Consider the following 20,163-nt stretch of genomic DNA (forward strand, 5'->3'; position numbering starts at 1 on the left):
AGAAAATGATGGACAGCATATTGAACATGTTTTGTGCCAGTCACATGGAAATTAATAATCCAATTTTAATTTGATTGATGCTTTTTTTATATGGTTTTTGGCCTGAGGACAATTGAAAAGCGATGTGATTGATGCTCTCTATGCGGTTTTTGGCCTCAGGACAGTTAAAAACTGATTTTTCACATCTGATGTGATATGACCTTGACATGGTGGATGGGCTTACATAACTAACTGTATCACACCTGCACATCCAAGCACACCGAGTAGTATAGTTTGTTTAACGTCAAACATACATATTAGTCACTTTTTGTATCATTCGTTTGTCATTTGTCGTCGATCAATGTTAAATTATGATGCTTACAGTGCCAGCTATTGCTACATTTAGTAATTATTTATTTTTCTTTTGCCATACATTATCCCCCTTCTCCAATAATATTCCATTGCAATTTGACATAATTCTGACCACTGGTGTTATTTCTACAGCGGTTTGAAATTTTAACTTTAATTATAATCACCCTGTACATCTACTTATGTATGTGGGGTTGATTACTTCAGAGACAGCTTTAGTGGGGAACAATGTGCTGTCTGCCCTGTAACTTTGTGATGTCTAAGAAAATTTCTCATATGCCAATAACTGTCACAAAATGTATGGTCTTACACTGCAAAGACTGCTCCATCTGCAAATCATATGACATATGATTAAATCAGATGCAGTTCATTTTAAGCTTTTGAGTATCAGTGATATTTGCCTGAACCAACAAATAATTTTGTTTCTACCAGTGCCTTTAGCATGAAACGGCAAATGCTTTTGCAAGACAGAGACATCTAGCGGTATATTGAAATAATCTGTGAATGTGGTGCATTGAAATAGTTACTTATAGAGTTTTGCTTTTGTGAGCAGTTGCAAAATGAAACCAGTGGTGCACTATGTAGTTTTGATACAAAGTTTATTAAATTTTAGACCCATTTTTGCTTGTTATTTAGAACTATAATTTGTTTCAGGCATTGTGAGTTCATGGAAGTTTCAAGATGTGGGTCGGTGTTTAGGAAAAATGTAAATTTACTTTTAAGTGTATCACATGAAATGTGAGTGGTTGAAAACAATACGTCCTAGTAGTTCCAAACTGAAACTACCTCCTTAAAACAATTGATTGTTTCCTTCTTTGCCAATTTATTCTTCTATTCATTGCTTGGTGCAGTTTTGTGAAAAAATTTAGAATTATATATTTTTTTGCTTATTGTTGGGCTCAAAGGGTTAAAACAAATCAGCCTAATGGTCTTCCTTGAAGCCATCATGAACATTGCATATTCCTTTTTCAATAAATGTTAGTATAATTTGGTAGGCGCACAACACAAGAAACTGGATTAACTTTTGAGAATCCAGATGAATGAGTGTATTTAGATCGTACAGTATTGAACTACATATACAACACAAACAGAATTTAAGTGAAATACTATGTAAATTTAAGTAATGAGCCAAAGACATTTTATCTGCAGAAGTCAGTCAGTTATTGAATTTATACAGGCTATCTATCTTCCATACATGAAAGTCAGTAGACAAATGTAATTATAACATTCCCTTCTCCATATGCCAGCTGAACTCTGTGTTCTCTAATACTTTTTGAATTACTTCTGGACACAGCCAAATGAACTATCCGGAAATTATTTGCAATCTTCTACTGTGACTGCAGAATCAATGTTTAACCCGCTGTCTCTCTCTCTCTCTCTCTCTCTCTCTCTCTCTCTCTCTCTCTCTCTCTCTCTCTCTCTCTAACACAGGAATCATGTTCTATAGATTTTCTTCACTCATAACATTATCTGTGATACTATTCAGAGGCATAATATTCTTACGTAGAAGAAAGTGTAATTAGATGAATGAGGAACACTAACTTCACTTTACGAATGTTTATTCAGCACTTGCACATACAAGAGCGCGGAGCGCAGTTTAGTGCTATAACCACTACACCATAGTGCTATTTAGTTTCTTCTGCGACATTGCTCCCTTCTTAAGAAAACAGCATCGCGATGTTACATCCTAGTCCAGGAGCACATCATCAGTCCTGCATACTCCAACTCCCGATGATTGATTCTCGCCCTGGCGGTGATCATCTTAGAACTTCTTTTGCCGCTACGCTCTACATCACCTTTCCGCTTGTTGCCTGTCGTTGGAGCTTCGAATTTACTGTGGGTTGCAGGATCCTTATAGGGCTTCATTTGAAGGACGTGGACCGTATCTCTGATCTTTCGTTGTCTTGCGTCGGGCTCAAAATCTTCAACTTCATAAATAACATCAGACAAATGTCTTACAATGTTATAAGGTCCAAAGTAGCACCTGAGGAGCTTCTCAGAGAGGCCAACCTTCTGAACAGGGGTGAAGACCCAGACGAGGTTACCAGGCTGGTAGACAACAGGGCAGTAGCTCGCGTCATACCTTTGGCAATCGTTTTCTTGAGCCTGCAGCGGTGCAGAGTTGAGCTAACTGCGAAGCTTCCTCAGCTCTGGTTAACTTCTGGCCGATGTAGTCATCGTCCACGTCATCAGGATGTAACGGAAACACAGTGTCCATCGTTTTAGCCGCCTCATGCCCATGCGCCAGTAAAAATGGCATAAATTGTGTGATGTCTTGTTTGGTAGTGTTGTAGGCAAACATCACGAAAGGGAGCACCTCATCCCAGTTGGTCTGCTCAACATTGATAGCATGTCAGCCAAGGTCTTATTAAGGCATTCTGTAAGTCCGTTAGTTTGCGAATGGTAGGCAGTCGTCATGCATGTCAGCCAAGGTCTTATTAAGGCATTCCGTAAGCCCGTTAGTTTGCGTATGGTAGGCAGTCGTCATGTGATGAGTAATGTTTCACTGACAGTTTATCTCTGTCACAAGATGTGATTGCAAAACTTTCCCTTGATCTGTAATTAATGTCCTTGGGGCACCGTGTTTTAATACAATGTCTTCCACGATGAATTTGGCTACCTCGGATGCTGCGGCTGTTTTCCCAGCTTTTGTAATGGCATAGCATGACAGATAATCGGTGCAAACAATAATCTATCTGTTGCCACTGGCAGATATTGGAAATCGTCTGAGGTCAATCCCAACACACTGGAAAGTCGTTTCGGCTGGTGGAATTGGTATGAGTCAGCCAGGTGCTTTCTGAGGAACTGCCTTTCTCCTCTGGCACTCTTGACAGTGCAGCACATAGTGGCTGACGCTCTTAAATGAACCTGGCCAAAAAACTCTTTTGCAGTTTCTACCACATGTCTTAATCGTAAATGTCTGGTGTCAGGTGTGTCACGGAATTTCTGTAGAACCTCTAAGTGCATGTGTTTAGGAATCACTGGTAGCTACCTCTTTCCAAATGGATCAAAGTTTTTCTTGCAAAGTAATCCATTAACTACCTTAAATTGTCCTTTCACATCCTCTGACCAATTTAAGGCAAGCAAAATTTGAGATATCTTGGCGTCCTTCTTCTGCTTAGCAGAGAGATCATGGTGTGCAGCAAGACAGTCACTATCTTCATCAAAGTCTTGATGGTCTTGCACAGGGTTTCTTGAGAGACACTCGGCGTCTTGGTGTTTTCTTCCACTTTTGTACACTATGGTAATGTCATACTCTTGAAGACCACGTGCCCACCTGGCGAGTCGCCCTGTTGGATCCTTAAGACATGTCAACCAACAAAGTGAATGATGGTCTGTAACAACTGTGAATGGCCTTCCATAGAGATCCTGTCGAAATTTGCACGTGGCCCAAATCACAGCATGACATTCTCTTTCTGTAGTTGAGTAGTTTCTCTCAGCTTTTGTAAGTATCCTAGAAGCATAGGCCATAACCTTCTCTTTTCCATCCAAAATGTGCACCAGAACAGCACCGATCCCATACCTGCTGGCATCTGTGTGTAGTTCTGCAGGTGCTCTCTCATCACGCAGACCAAGTACAGGGTCAGTCGTCAGAGCTTTTCGCAGCACATCAAAAGAATCTTTTGTTGAGCACCACCCCAAATAAATTTAGCATCAGCTTTTAACAACTCTTGGAGTGGCCTGGGTTTGATACAAAAGTCTTTGATAAAACGACGGTAATAAGAACATAATCCGAGGAAGCTTCTCACATCTCTAATATTTTGAGAAATAGGAAATTCCCTTATATATCTTACCTTTTCTGGGTCTGGCCACTCACCTTCATTTGACACAAGGTGTCCAAGTATTTTAATTCCTTTTACTCCAAAGAGACATTTTCTTGGATTAAGTTTCAGTCTGCCTTGTTGGAGACACTTAAGAACGGCCCTCTGTCTTTTTATATGTTCATCAAATGTCTCTGAGAACTCTATAATGTTATCTAAATAACAAAGACACATCGTCCTCTTCAGGTGCCTTAGAAGTTCATCCATCATCCGTTCAAAAGTTGCTGGTGCATTACACAAACCAAAAGTTGCTGGTGCATTACACAAACCAAACGGCATTACCTTAAACTCATACAGGCCCTCAGGAGTGAGGAATGCAGTTTTCTCTCATTCAGCCTCATGTACTTCGATTTGCCACTATCCCGAGTACATGTCCATGGTTGAGAAAAAATTAGCCCCCTTCAGAAAATCTAGTGAATTTTCAATTCGTGGAAGAGGGTAAATGTCTTTTTTAGTTACCTTATTAAGCTTCCTGTAATTAACACAAAAGTGCCAACTGCCATCCTTCTTCCTGACGAGCACCACTGGTGACGACCATGGGCTCTGAGAAGGCTGAATGATGTAATTCTTCAGCATTTTCTCTACCTCGCCATAAATTATTCAACGTTCCATTTCTGACACACGGTACCCTCTCTGGTTTATTCGTTGATGGTCTCCAGTGCTAATCTGGTGCTTCATTGTTGATTTGTCTAATTTGCTCTTCACCTGTGGATTGAAGCATTCAGAGGACACTTGAAGAAAGGCAACTAGCTTCTTCTGTTGTCCCTTAGTGAGATCTGGTGATAGTCGAGCTAGAAGATCTTGTCTCGTAGTGGTAGTGCTAATATCGCCCACAGACTCGGCATGGGAGGTTTCTGTGATGCTTAGCTGTTCTTCAATTAACGGCTTCTACACACATGCATCTTGGAAGGATCTGCAGTTCTTACCCACCCGAATGGTACATCTTCCTGTAGGTTTGACATATTTCCCATTAGCCACCTTCAGCAGAGATATTTTGCTGTCGAAGAATATGGTTTTCTACAACTGGTGATGGTACTTATCCGAAATGACTGAATATAATGCTCCAGAGTCCACAAGAGCTTGGGCTGGTCGTCCATCCATGAGGTTATCAACATAGTTTCCTATCATTTTTTTAGTGATCAGCTGGCGAGGATTTTTCTCTTCAGCAGCCTCACTTCCAAGGAAAGTCGCATCCTGTAGTTTTCCAGGTTGCGGCAGCTAGGTTATCGGCTGGTGCTTCTAAACAGTGATGGAGACCTTGATCAGCATGTTGGGAAGCGTCCTCTCCAGCAGCTAGCTTGCAGCGATGGTGACCTACATCGTCCTACACCCACATCTTCTTGTTCATCTTTGTTGTCTCGAAGGTGGTGTCAGCTAAGATCGGTCTGCTGTCTTCTGGCACGGGTTTCATGAAATATCTACCGCCTTTCTCGACAATAGCACACCACACGTCCCGGTGTCCACAGTGGAAACACTGGTTGGTTATTCTGGGACCTCCAGACGTCAGTCTTCCTTGGTGCCCAAACAGGTTCCTTATGCGACATTGTAGGAACGTAACTCTGCCTGGGTCTCAACTTTTCAACCGTTTTAACGGGAAGTGAAGGGCGATAGATGAGTTCAGTGTCTGTTCTACTTCTTCCCTTACGACCTCTTGAAGCGTCTCGGTTTTTTGCTTGCTGTGCAATCCAAGTGCCTTCTGAACGTCCTCTCTCACTATCTGACCAATAACACTTGTGAAATCAGTTGCTACCTCCGTCACAGACATCGATACAATGTTTGGAAGCTCTTCAAACTTAAGCCTTTTATCTCAATATAATGGCACCATTTTATGAAGTCGTCTCCTGTCCAGGAGTAGGGCTTGATACATGTCCTCAGCAACGCCCTTTATGAGATGTGCAACCTTATCTTCCTCCTTCATTCTAGGATCCACAATTTTACACAGCTCCAAGGCATCTTGAATGTAGCATGCTGTAGTTTCTCCTGGATGCTATGCCCAGCACTTTAATTTATCTTCAGCCTTGCACTTCCGTTGTTGTGTGTCACCAAAATACTTGTGCAGTTCCACCTGGAATACTTCCCAGCTTGTGAACTTCTCCTTGTTTTTTCTCATACCATTGCTTGGCAGTGCCCTGCAAGTAGAAAAATACGTTAGCCAGACACACGGTGTCATCCCATTTGTTAAATTTGGCTATACACTCATATACCTTCAGCTACTTGTTTGGATCTTGGCCATTGTCACCAGAGAACCTGGAAGGATGTCTCATGTGGTGGCACACAGTTGCTGTCATCGTAACGTCCTCTTCTTCTTCTGTCTCTGATAGATTGTGATCTGTTGAAGATGGCTTGAACTCAGGTTTCTCGATACGTAAATGGCAGCTTTGTCATGGCCTGATGGGAGCTACTGTGTCGTTGATAATGTTTGCTATCACAAGTTCCAATGCCCAGTGTCTCCACCACAATAGTGTCACATAGAAGAAGGTGTAATTAGATGAATAATGAACTCTAACTTCACGTAATGAAGGTTTATTCAGCACTTGCACATACAAGAGAATGAAGCAAACTACCTCCGGCCACAACACATAAAGTATATACACAGCTACAGAACATTCCAGTAGAATAACTCTTGACATTTGTGGATACTTCTAGAATGTACTCAAACCGAATATAGAAATTAAAATTGTACAGTCCAGGTGAGTTTTGAACTCGCAACTCTCCATGCAATAGTTTAGTATTATAACCACTACACCACAGTGCTACTCAGTTTCTTCTGCGAAAACATTCTCCACAAATGAGAGTTTCTGTCTTCACACAGGGCTTCCTTTACAGGCACTTTTTCAGATGTTCATGTTGGATAGATACAAGTAACTTCCCCTCCCACCCCCAACCCCCAGTTCCTTTAATCCCCAGTTCCTGAAGGAATCTAACTCCCATGTATAAAATATCAGTATCCTAACTGTGTGGTGCAAACATAATTCATAGTAAAGAGGTAATAAAACATCGTGCCTGATGAAGTTTTTCTGTGGGCAGTGTCCCTTTTTTTGTTGGTGATTTTGGGGGTTGGGGTGGGGGGTGGGGCGTCAGCAAGAAGAATTTTGAAAAGGGTTTGAAATTATATTTAAAGTTTGTTGCAAGTTGTTAAGTACTATCATTCTCACATACTGGGTGACTATAGTCTGGATAGTTTGCACACTGTGAATTATGCTAGTTCTAGACACTTATGTAGTTTTAGGTTCTAAAATGTGACTTATTATATTACACTTTTAACTTAAGACTGTACCTCTTAATGAGTATGTTATGACAGTGTTTTAAATTCTGTTAGTAATTATGTGAAATATTGAAAATTAAATTTTTTTCCCCTGAAAGCTATTAGATAGGCAGCCTGAACTGGAACACTGCAACATTTTAGCCATTTAGTGATATAGATGAGTAGTAGTAGTAGTTTTATTCATCTGTAGATCTCTTTTTACAAGGATATAGGACATGTTAAAGTATTTACTAGTGTAGATCAATTTAAAATAAGCTAATTCATACACAATTGTTGGGTTCAAATTAATGATGATGTAAATAAAATAGAAAGAAACTTCCCCATGGGAAAAATATATTAAAAACAAAGATTCCAAGACTTACCAAGCGGGAAAGCGCCGGCAGAAAGGCACATGAACAAAACACACAAACACACACACAGAATTACGAGCTTTCGCAACTGGCAGTTGCTTCGTCAGGAAATAGGGAAGGAGAGGGAAAAATGAAAGGATGTGGGTTTTAAGGGAGAGGGTAAGGAGTCATCCCAATCCCGGGAGCGGAAAGACTTCCCTTAGGGGAAAAAAAGGACAGGTGTACACTCGCACACACACACACACACATCCATCCGCACACACACAGACACAAGCAGGCATATTATGTCTGCTTGTGTCTGTGTGTGTGCGAGTGTACACCTGTCCTTTTTTTCCCCTGAGGGAAGTCTTTCCGCTCCCGGGATTGGGATGACTCCTTACCCTCTCCCTTAAAACCCACATCCTTTCATTTTTCCCTCTCCTTCCCTCTTTCCTGACAAAGCAACTGCCAGTTGCGAAAGCTCGTAATTCTGTGTGTGTGTTTGTGTGTTTTGTTCATGTGCCTGTCTGCCGGCGCTTTCCCGCTTGGTAAGTCTTGGAATCTTTGTTTTTAATATACTAATTCATACACACATATATTTACAGACTTTTAGTTACACATAATCATTAGATTTACTCCTGGTATACAGTACTTTTTTTTTTTATAAATAGCTTATTGAAATAATGTAATGCCATACCATTCACTCATATCTCACTATCAGTCACTGCACACTGGTTTGAACAGATCTTTACAATGAGCTTGACTAGTATTTTTGGTTATCATTCTTATGGCTCTTTTCTGGAGTTTGAAAATTGTGTTCATGTTTTGTGCGGTTGTTCCCCAAGAAAGAATGCCAAGGCTAAGAATTGAGTGTACATATGAATAACATGTAACAAAAAGTCACTGCATGTTACACGCTGATGATAGGATTCCAAGGGCATAACATGCTGATGACATTCTGTTTGCAAGTACCTTTGTGTGTTCACACGACTTCAACTGAGAATCAATATTCATTCCTAGAAATTTTGCATTTGTTACACAGTCTACAGAGGTGCCATCCACATTTAATTTAACATTGACATTTTTCTTCTTCAAACTGAAAGTCATGGCATTAGTTTCCTTTATGTTCTTCCTTGAGAGTTTCATTTGCTTTCTTGGCAAGGAGTTCTCTTGTTTTCTCAGTGACTATAATATTGGTGTCATCAATGAAGGGAATTTTTTCACCATGAGTAACACTACTGGGAAAGTCATTGATGTATATCAGGAATAGTATTGGTCCTAATATGCTACCTTGTGAAACCTCTATATTAATGTATTTTGGTTCTGACAAGTGTTTTACTAAATGTTTAGATCTATTTGAAGTATGTCTTATCTCTACTCTTTGTACCCTATCTGCTATGTATGATCGAAACGTCATTAGCTACCCCTCTTGTTCCTAATGCTTCTAATTTATTTAATAGAATCTTGTGGTCGACTGTATCAAATGCCTTAGAACGATCCAAAAATATGCCTGTGACACACTCATCTTTATCAAGAGCATCAAGTACAACTTTTGTGAATTCTACTATGGCTGACTCCGTATTTTTGCCATTTCGGATACCAAACTGTGATTCGCTTAAAAAATTGTATTTATTCTGGTAATTCATTAGCCTGCCTTTCATAATTGCTTCTATTATTTTTGAGAATGCTGACAACAGGGAAATGGACCAGCAATTTTCTGTGTCTTCTGCAGTACCTTTCTTAAGCAAAGGTACAACTCTTGCCTGTTTTAACTGCTCTGGAAATGTCCCTGATGTGAAGGATTCATTTATTATATTTGCTAAGGGGCCTTGTATAACCTTATGCATTGTTTCAGTACACATATTGGTACTTCATCTAAGCCTACTGACTTTTTTTGTTTCTTAGTTTTTGAACAGTTTTGTTGACTTCATTCTCTGTGGTTGAAAGTAACATCATTGTATTTAGTGCAACATTATTTACTGGTGTTATATTTATTTTGGCGAATTTTTGCTGTAACTTCTCTGCAATACTTGAAAAATGCTCATTGACATGGTTTGCTAAGTGTTGTGGATCATTTATTACCTTATTCCCCTCCCTTAACAGTACGTTAATCTGCTATTGTTTGCCTCTCCCCGTTTCCTTTTTTATAACATCCCAGACTGCTTTGCTTTTATTCTCTGCGTTATATGTTATTTTGTCATTAAATGACTTTTTTGCAGCAATCAGCACCCTCCTGTAGATATTTTTGTATCTGTGATAGAAATTTAAGAATTATAGATCATTGTGAATCTTTTTCATGGAACTGAGATTGCACAATGATCCAGAATTGTGAAAGTGTTTGGGAGGATTTCTTAATACCTGCTGTTAGCCATCTGTTTTTGTGAGATGTTGATACAGGCATGCATACTTTTGGAAATCCCTTTTCAAAGTTCAGTTTAAACAATGTGGAGAATTTAGAGAATTTCGTATTATCACTGGTTTCCTTATACACTTCATCCCAGCTTTGTTTTTCTAGTTCTTTTGAAAAATCTTTTATTTTGATTTCTGATAGATGCCATTTGTAGGCTTGTAGTTTAGGGCATGATTCAATGCCTGATTTTAATTTTGTTATTTGGCAGTGGTGGTCTGGTAGTCCGAGATCTTTTACAGCTACATCACATTTTCCCCTGTCCATATATGTGGCCACATGGTCAATTACTGATGCAGTCATTGTAGTAACCCTTGTTGCACTATTGACCAATAGGGATATGCCAAAACTTTGAAGGATGTTTATAAAGGTGCTGCTGGATTCATTTATGATATTAGTGTTGATGTTAATGTCCCGACACTGAATTATGTTGACCCTTGTACTTGAGACTTTATCTAGGACTTCTGCTAATTTATTGAAAAATGTGTCCACACTACCACTGTAAGATCTATACACACACAAAATGATTAATTTCTTGGTGATATCAAGCCCTGTTAATTCAATAGCTGATATTTCAGAGTGTTTGTCCTTACTTACTGCACTGAGGTCATTTCTTGATTTGAAGTGTGTTCCTTTTCTGATATAAATGCATGATTCTCCACCCCTTGAAGTAAGAGGAATTCTGTCTTTCACCGGAAAACTGAATCTGTTTCTGTTATTAAAAAAATATTCTTGTCCATGTTTTTGTGCTATTTGAATGGAAAATAACAGATCTGTGTCTATTTTAGTGATTGAACAATATGTATTCCAAAACATACAAAAAATGCTGAAATTCTAAGCTTACAATATCAAAATGGATACTCCAAAACTGCAGTAAGCATTCACTACCTCACTTCTGAGGTGAGAAACTGATAATTTCAGTGAACAATAAACTAAATGTACAAGGTGGTCCATTGGTGTGGAACCATTATTCTAAGACAAAAACAGGTGGATAAATATATATGTAAAGTTCATTAGTTTTAGAGGTGAGGGGGGAAAACTGATAAGGAAATGTTACAAACATGGTGGCCATTTTAGAAGCTATCATATTTAATGCAAATCATAATTTTCACAAGGAAACAGGATCATGTGACATATTAAACAGATAGATAAGTAAGCGAGAATGAAAATGGCGTTTTTCATTTGAACATTGCCAGAGATAAGAGTCATATGTGTGTGAGCTGTACTTTCTTCTGTGTGTTTTCATTTCTGAAAAAGGCTTTGGCTGAACGCTTAGTGTGTAATAGTCTTTTTGTTGTGCCTGCTTTATTCATTCTTGAGTTTGTGCAGCACAAGGCAATAGCTGGTGATAACACATAAAGATTACAAGATGTGCTTGACATGATTGTCTAGCACTTTGTAAGGTGATTGTTATATGTTTCACCCATTTTCATTGGCTTTAATCAACACATTCTGGGATGCAGGCATAAGCACAACAATCCACTACCTGAGGGGTGCAAGGTTTCTGATCTTCACCACAAATGCAGTTGCTCTCATGTGTCCCCACAGATAAAAATCTAATAGACTTAAATCCAGGGAACGTGGCAGCTACATCACAGGATCTGTGTGACCTATCCATGTCGCAGAAAATTGAATGTCCAGGTACACCTTTCTGCAAGAAAACTGTCTTCGGACAGCAGCAATGACAGAACACCACCATCTAACAGCTGCAGATGATGGGCAGCTGTTTGTATAATCCCACATTCCATGCCCGACCATCACTTTCAATGTACCAGTGTGACATCTGATTAGTATCTGTGATTCTGTTTATTTGCATCTCCATTCACATAGAAATTAGCTACACCCATAAACAGTACTCATCCAGCTTGTGTGTCACTCATTCTGCAAACTGAACCCAATAATCTGTACCAGCTTCAACCAGGTAACATTTGCATTTTGAAGGTGTGATCAAAATTCTTATTGTTGGTGTAGTGTTGACTCCACTTTCCAGCAATATGCGACAGATACTGTGCTGTGGGCTCTTACTGAATGATGTGAGAGATGCAGCTGATGTTGCTTCATCCATAGATGTTTTTGATCGCCCATCTCTCAATTTGTCTGCAACAGAGCCGCATTCATGGAACTATGCAAGAAATTTCACCACCAAACTGTGGGTAGTTTGTGGCTGGAGTGGCAGTTATGTGCGATATCGTTAGTATTTCTCTCTGTTGAAATAAGGATTATCTCAGTGTTTTTGGATTGTGTGGACACCATTAGCTTTTGCGCCACCGGTAAGGTAGGAAATTATGAGTTGCATCCAAGATGGCACTGTCCTAAGTGGCCAATATGTTGGTCACATAGTCCACATGTTTTGCCCTCTGTCACCTCGTACTACTTGACTTCAAATTCCTGTGTATGTACCTGTCTCTGTTTTAGAAAAGTGGTTCGACACCTATGGGTAACTCACTACAAATATGCAAAACAAAACCGAAGGAGAGGCAAAAATGTCCATAAATGAAATATGTTCAGCTTTGGTTATATTTTCATATTTCATGACATGTAGAATTTTTAATAAATAAACAGACTGCTTGTGAACAATTTAAAAGTACAAATTAGCACAAACAATAAGTTGAAATTATGAATGAACTTGGCAGTTTATGCTCTTATTTAACTTGTCATCTCAGGGCTGAACAGCAACTCAGCTTTTATCCCCTGCTGTGAATATGGCACTGCTCAGTACTTACTCTACTACACACATCACCCAAGTAACTCTGTTATGATGATTATTATTATTTTCAAACTTAAACCAAATTCCACATTGGATTAATTTTTGTCTCTTTCTAACTTCCTTAGCAGAGAACAGTGAAATGAATGAAATGAGCTTTGAGCTTGAAGCAGATAACACTGCCTGTGTCGCAGACAAAATCCATCCAGTCCAGCTCTGTAGGTTGTGTGCTGCTAGTGTGGATGATGATGTTGTATATATATTCAGCTCAGATGGTCACAGTTTAAATCTCCCTGAAAAAATCAACAGGAATTTACCTGTCAAGGTGAGTTATACTATTTATTTTAATGTGCTTTGCTAGATCTAACACATTTTTTTTCCCTTCAATAAACTGGATATTGCAGATTGCATGGGAAGTTCCACATTTACGAGATGACTAATGGGATGCATAGGAACATAACTATAACTATATTATTATTATTATTATTATTATTATTATTATGACTACAGTGAGGTAACAAAAGTCATGGAATGCATCCTAATATTGTGTCAGACCACCTTTTACCTAGAATTCTGTAGCAACTCAATGTGTCATGGACTCAACAAGTCATTGGAATCCCCTGCAGAAATATTGAGCCATGCTGCCTCTTAGCTGCCCATAATTGCAAAAGTGTTCCGGTGGAACATTGTGTGCATGACTTGACCTCTCAGTTATGTCCTACAACAGTTCGATGCGATTCATATCTGGTGATCTGGGTGGTCATATCATTCACTCAAATTGTCCAGAATGTTCTTCAAACCAATCACAAACAATTGTGGTTCAGTGACATGGCACACTGTAATCCATAAAAATTCCATTATTGTATAGGAGCATGAAGTCCCCTGAATGATTGCAAATGGTCTTCAAGTAGCCGAATGTAGCCATTTGCAATCAGCGATCAGTTCACTTGGACCAGAGGACCCAGTCCATTCATGTAAACATAGCCCACACATTTATGAAGCAACTACCAGCTTGCACAGTGCCTTGTTGACAACTCGGGGCCATTGCTCTGTGGGATCTTTCAAACCCTACCACCAGCTCTTACCACCTGAAATCCGGACTCATCTGACCAGGCCATGGTTTTCCAGTCACGTAGGATCCAACCGATAAGGTCATAAGCCCAAGTGAGGTGCTTCAGGCAATGCCATGTTATTAGCAAAGACACTCACTTTAGTTGTCTGCTGTTATAGCCCATTAACGCCAGATTTCACTGCACTGTCATAACAGATACATTCGTTGTACATTCCACATTGATTTCGGCTGTTATTTATGCAGTGTTGCTTGTGTGTTAGCACCAGTAACTCTATGCAACCTTCACTGATCTTGGTCACTAAGTGAATGCAGTTGGCCTCTGCTCTGTTTGTGGAGGGAGGCAATGCCTGAAATTTAGTATTCTCGGCACCCTCTTGACACTGCAGATCTCAGAATATTGAATCTCTAACATTTTCCAAAATAGAATATCTTGTGTCTAGCACCAACTACTATTCCACATGCAAGGTCTGTTAATTCCCATCATGTGGCCGTATTCACATTGGAAACCTTTTCATATGAATCACCTCAGTACAAATGACAGCTCCGCCAAAGCACTGCCCTGTTTATGCCTTGTGTAAGCGATACTACTGCATATGTGCATATTCGCTATCCCATGACTTTTGTCACCTCTGTGTATATTATTATGCTATCATCATTGTCATCATCATCATCATCTTTCTTATAGGGATTAGGCATCTGTCTGTTCTGTAGTCACAAAGTTTATGTATACACCACCACTTCCTTTGTTGACCTGTGTGTTTCCTTCCTTTCAGATTACAGTTAAGTATTTTCTTCAATAGTCTCTCATATTGTTTCCTACTATATCTTTATTCAGTTATTTCCTCATGAATCATATGTACTTTCATCTCATTGCAAATGTTTTCAGTTTTAATTATATCTCATATTGTAAAATCATTCAGTCATCTCAATACTCTCATCTTTGCTATCTGTTTTTTGCTGTCACATTTCAGTTTATTTATCTTGCTCTTGCTTCTGTGGTAGTGGTAATATATAATCATTGTTTTATAAATTAAATTTTTATAAATTTTCTGGTTTTATAGTTCAGTGTTCTGTTTATTATTCATATTAATCAAAATTTGTTCAGCTTTTTGTATATATCATTATTATAATTCATGTTGTAGTTAAGGTATTTAAACTGGAACACATGTTTAATTATTTCAGTGTCAATTTCTATAGTTGACTATTTTGAGTGTTTACCCTGGAAGACCATAAATTTCAACATTTATAATGAAATTTTAAGATTGTGTTCTATATATGTGTGGTTTATCCAACGTATTTCTAGCTGGAGAACATTTTCAATTTCTTGTATTATTAGTGTATCATCTAAATTAGTAATGAATTTGGATTAGTGCATTTATCTGATTTAATTCTTCATCAATTCTCTGGTTTCCAATTTTTGGTGGTATCTTCACAATGGGTATTAAGAAGAGTGAGTGAGAGAGAGAGAATACCTTTGTCTCACCTCTTGATTGATTTTCATCCCCCCTGCCTCCTCTTCCCTGTGTTTATTACTAATTTTATTTCATGATTTGAGCTTTCATTGACCTTATAACAATAAGACTTTTATCAAAGATTTTTCTGTGTAAAACAAAGCTGTGTGCTATTGTGCAAATGGTGTAAAACTGTGTTCTGGCTTTGCCTTTTTTACTACTGCCCCCTACTCAGTCTACTGATTGTAATTTTATAAAGTACTTTAACAATAAGTGTAACTTCCATGTCCATGAGTACAATAAACACAGAAAACTGCATCATAGTAAACAGATAACAATTTTTAAACTGAATTCCTGAAATATGCAGTAAATTTTACTCTTTACACAGCAAATAACTGCTGTGTCCCAAGTTCAGTCTTAGTGAATGGTAAGTTGTTTCTTAGAATGGTCTGAATTGCATTGTGTTCTATGTATGTGCATTTGAGTATGTGACCGATTCAGAAAGTGGCTGGCCACATAGAGCTTTTCTACTTTTATTCTTATACAGAGCGTGAATATTAGATGTACTCACACTTCTGACAGAACTGTCTTAAGTTACATAGGTGTAGATCTACACATGGGGAGTTTGAGGAGGAGTGTTTGAAGAGAGGTAACTGCAGGAGATTGCACAGAACAAGGAGAGGGATGTGAGCAAGATAAAGGAACAGCTATCAGAAATGGACAAAGGGACAAAAGGAGGGGCAGTTTTATACAGTAAAGTTGGGGAAGATTTGTAGGAAAGAGAAAAACCATTTCAGAATATGATTGATTGACAAGGCATCCACAGCTTCCTGTCAATCCTTCATAGCTTCCAGACCATGCTGTACAGACCTGTTCTGCAGGCCACATTCACAAAATATTCTTCTACCCACTTTAAGACAAATTAATCAAACATCTGTAAAACTACTCAACACTACAATCTTCCGAAACACCTCTCCTATAAAGATGGCAGGGTAAATGAAGCAGAACATGCCTGTTTTCTTGGTAGTTGAGAAGCTATCACAAAAGTCTGGTAGTCATGATGTACAGAAGATGAATGCAGCTACCTGTTTACCTGTACAGTTAGAAGATTGTTCAGCGCTGGTACTGATGATACACTTGCGTGCAGCACTCTACAACACGCATTTTTAGTGTGCCTTCACAGCAGTTTTTGACTGCTAGTGATGCACAGGATGTTTTCAGCTAGTAAGTTGTTGCTTATAAAAATTTATACCTTAGCTTCGCAGTGGTCACTCTCAACTATTACAGACAGGATACCTACCGATGTAGCACATGCAATTAAAAGCAGGCCTCACACAAACAAGTTGTCAAGACATGTACTGAAAGTATCGCCCTTAACTAATTCATGAACAAATCTCCCTTTTCATATCCTTTTGCTCTCAACAAACTTCCTATAGTGTTGCTTAAAAAGAGAAATATCTCATTAGTTTTAAGATCATTATAAACATAGCACTATCTCATAAAGGACAAATAGATGAAGGAAAAAGTGCTATATCCTTTTTCAGAGGAACCACCCAAATCTTCACCTTCATCACTTTTGGGGGAAACCATGGAAAATCTATATAAGGTAGTCTCTTAATTACTATGCCACCAAGAACAGTACCACTGCTGAAGAATTAGCAAGAAGTGCAATACAACTCTGTTCATTACTGTTCAACAACATCCTTCCCCAGGTTTTTCACAAATTTTTGTCTTGATGTTAAAATGAGTGCTATTCTTTTCGAACTCCACTATTAATTCTTAAAAGCATTTATTGACCATGAAGATCTTGCATCAGCTTCACAATCTTTCCAGCTATTTATCTCCAAGCTCAAGGTGCCATAGGTCTTTTAAAGTTTGACCTATCCACCATTTCCAATACGTGCTAAGTGAACATCTTATCTTGAACCCTTCCACCATCACAGCCTTGGCTCAAAGGTCTTCAGGTGTGCAAGTACACGTCCAACTTATTCATGTCTCTGGGCTTTCATTTTCAGGACCATGTTAAATTGTTGTATCATTCCCAATACTTCTTGCCGTTCTAATCTTCTCCAGCCATCTTGCTTGTGGCCAAACATCTTTCTTAAGATTTTCCTCTCAAAAATTAATAGTTTTAGTCATCTGCCTTCAAGACACTGTAGGTCTTAGTTCCACTAGCACTATTGTAATTAATTTTGGAACGGTGTGTGAAATCATCATTAGTTTCATGCTGTTGTTGTATCTCCATATTAAGCTGTTGTATTGACCCTTTAGACTTTTCTGGTGTATATCTTCAATATATGACTCTCGGTCATGCTACCAGATCATATTTTGTGTATCCCACCAAAGTGTTTTCCTTCTTGTAGCTGCTGAATCGCTCATTTTAGTGTAAGCTGAATCAGAACATTTCATGAGATCTGTCACCTGATGTAATATCTGATGTATTTACCCTTTTCTTTTAATCTGGTCACTGTAACTGACTCTCTTGAAGTAGAGATCATGCTAAACAGTGTCTGTGGAATCCCTTATAAAGCTAAGGAAAGGCTTGTCTCCTTCACTATGAGTTATCGGAGCAAAAGAAGATAACTTGTACTCATATCACAAGAAAAGCATGTACACTACTTTCCTTTTATAAACATATGTTTCCTTGAATGGATGTACAGATCATTAGTGTGTCTCTGAATTTGAGTAGAACACAACTTTTTATACTACATACACCTTGAAGGCTGAACATGACAGTCCCAATTACAATATATTTCATCTCTCACAAAACCATCTTATCTTTTGTTTTCATTCTTGGAGAGTGTGGTTGCTCTTTGCCACCACCAAGCCGCAGTGCCAAAACATCAAAGGCTCTGCCCACAGCAGGCGAAGCCATTTATTCGTCATCACATCTTGTCCTTCTCTCATATTCCACACCTCCCATTCAATGTCTATACATACAAAAACAAACATCAGTGTACAGTCTATGTTCTGCAAATTACTCCCTACTTAATATTATTCTGTCATGATCATCTTTCCTTGTACTCACAAGGAGTGTGAAATGTCATTTGTCTGAATGGCATGTAACTCTTCATACTCTCCCACTTACAGAAAAGATGTTGGGACCTCACACAATCTCAAAAAAAAGTTTGGTTTCTCATTAACATACAACTATAAACTTAAAAACAGTTGATATTATTTCCTTCTTCAAACAGAAATACGACTTATTTTCAGTAAAAAAGTTATTTCAATTTTTTTTATTTATGTTTTTTCCTATAAATTGTGCCAAACAGTGTTATTCCTGTCTGATGCAAGAAATTGTCGTGTAATGACCAGTCTTTCCATAAGTTGTTGTTGTGGTCTTCAGTCCTGAGACTGGTTTGATGCAGCTCTCCATGCTACTCTATCCTGGGCAAGCTTCTTCATCTCCCAGTACCTACTGCAACTTACATCCTTCTGAATCTGCTGGGTGTATTCATCTCTTGGTCTCCCTCTATGATTATTACCCTCCATGCTGCCCTCCAATCCTAAATTGGTGATCCCTTGATGCCTCAGAACATGTGCTACCAATCGATCCCTTCTTCTAGTCAAGTTGTGCCACAAACTTCTCTTCTCCCCAACCCTATTCAATACCTTCTTATTAGTTATGTGATCTACCCAACTTATCTTCAGCATTCTTCTATAGCACCACATTTCGAAAGCTTCTATTCTCTTCTTGTCCAAACTATTTATCGTCCATGTTTCACTTCCATACATGGCTACACTCCATACAAATACTTTCAGAAACGACTTCCTGAGACTTAAAATCTATACTCGATGTTAACAAATATCTCTTCTTCATAAACACTTTCCTTGCCATTGCCAGTCTAAATTTTATATCCTCTCTACTTCGACCATCATCAATTATTTTGCTCCCCAAATAGTAAAACTCCTTTACTACTTTAAGTGTCTCATTTCCTAATCTAATTCCCTCAGCATCACCCGACCCAACTCGACTACACTCCATTATCCTCATTTTGCTTTTGTTGATGTTCATCTTATATCCTGCTTTCAAGACACTGTCCATTCCGTTCAATTGCTCTTCCAAGTCCTTTGCTATCTCTGACAGAATTACAATGTCATCGGCGAACCTCAGAGTTTTTATTTTTTCTCCATGGATTTTAATACCTACTCCGAATTTTTCTTTTGTTTCCTTTATTGCTTGCTCAATATACATATTGAATAACATTGGGGAGAGGCTGCAACACTGTCTCACTCCCTTCCCAACCACTGCTTCCCTTTCATGCCCCTCAACTCTTATAACTGCTATTTGGTTTCTGTAGAAATTGTAAGCAGCCTTTCGTTCCCTGTATTTTACCCCTGCCACCTTCAGAATCTGAAAGAGATTATTCCAGTCAACATTGTCAAATCTTTCTCTAAGTCTACAAATGCTAGAAACGTAGGTTTGCCTTTCCTTAGTCTAGCTTCCAAGATAAGTCGTAGGGTCAGTATTGCCTCACGTGTTCCAATATTTCTATGAACTCCAAACTGACCTTTCCCGAGGTCGGCTTCTACTAGTTTTTCCATTCGTCTGTAAAGAATTCGCATTAGTATTTTGCAGCCGTGACTTATTAAACTGATAGTTTGGTAATTTTCACTTCTGTCAACACCTGCTTTCTTTGGGATTGGAATTATTATATTCTTCTTGAAGTCTGAGAGTATTTCGCCTGTCTCATACATCTTGCTCACCAGATGCTAGTGTTTTGTCAGGACTGGCTCTCCCAAGGCCATCAGTAGTTCAGATGGAA

The 20,163-nt window shown here is 38.7% G+C and overlaps 1 protein-coding gene across 10 annotated transcripts in view; it reads left to right on the forward strand.

Moving 5' to 3' along the window:
* LOC126365755 (zinc finger protein 345-like) overlaps positions 1-20,163 on the forward strand; it is a 135,800-nt gene that overhangs the window by 57,928 nt on the left and 57,709 nt on the right. For 7 of the 10 annotated variants that reach the window (XM_050008247.1, XM_050008243.1, XM_050008241.1 and 4 more), the window contains one exon: positions 13,003-13,199. In XM_050008247.1, the coding sequence (XP_049864204.1) occupies positions 13,003-13,199 (197 nt within the window). Of the gene's footprint in view, positions 1-13,002; positions 13,200-20,163 lie in introns of those variants that run through there. The other 3 variants (XM_050008248.1, XM_050008249.1, XM_050008251.1) reach the window with 2 other exon arrangements.

Source organism: Schistocerca gregaria, chromosome 4 (genome assembly GCF_023897955.1).
Source record: "Schistocerca gregaria isolate iqSchGreg1 chromosome 4, iqSchGreg1.2, whole genome shotgun sequence".
NCBI classification, from domain to species: domain Eukaryota; kingdom Metazoa; phylum Arthropoda; class Insecta; order Orthoptera; family Acrididae; genus Schistocerca; species Schistocerca gregaria.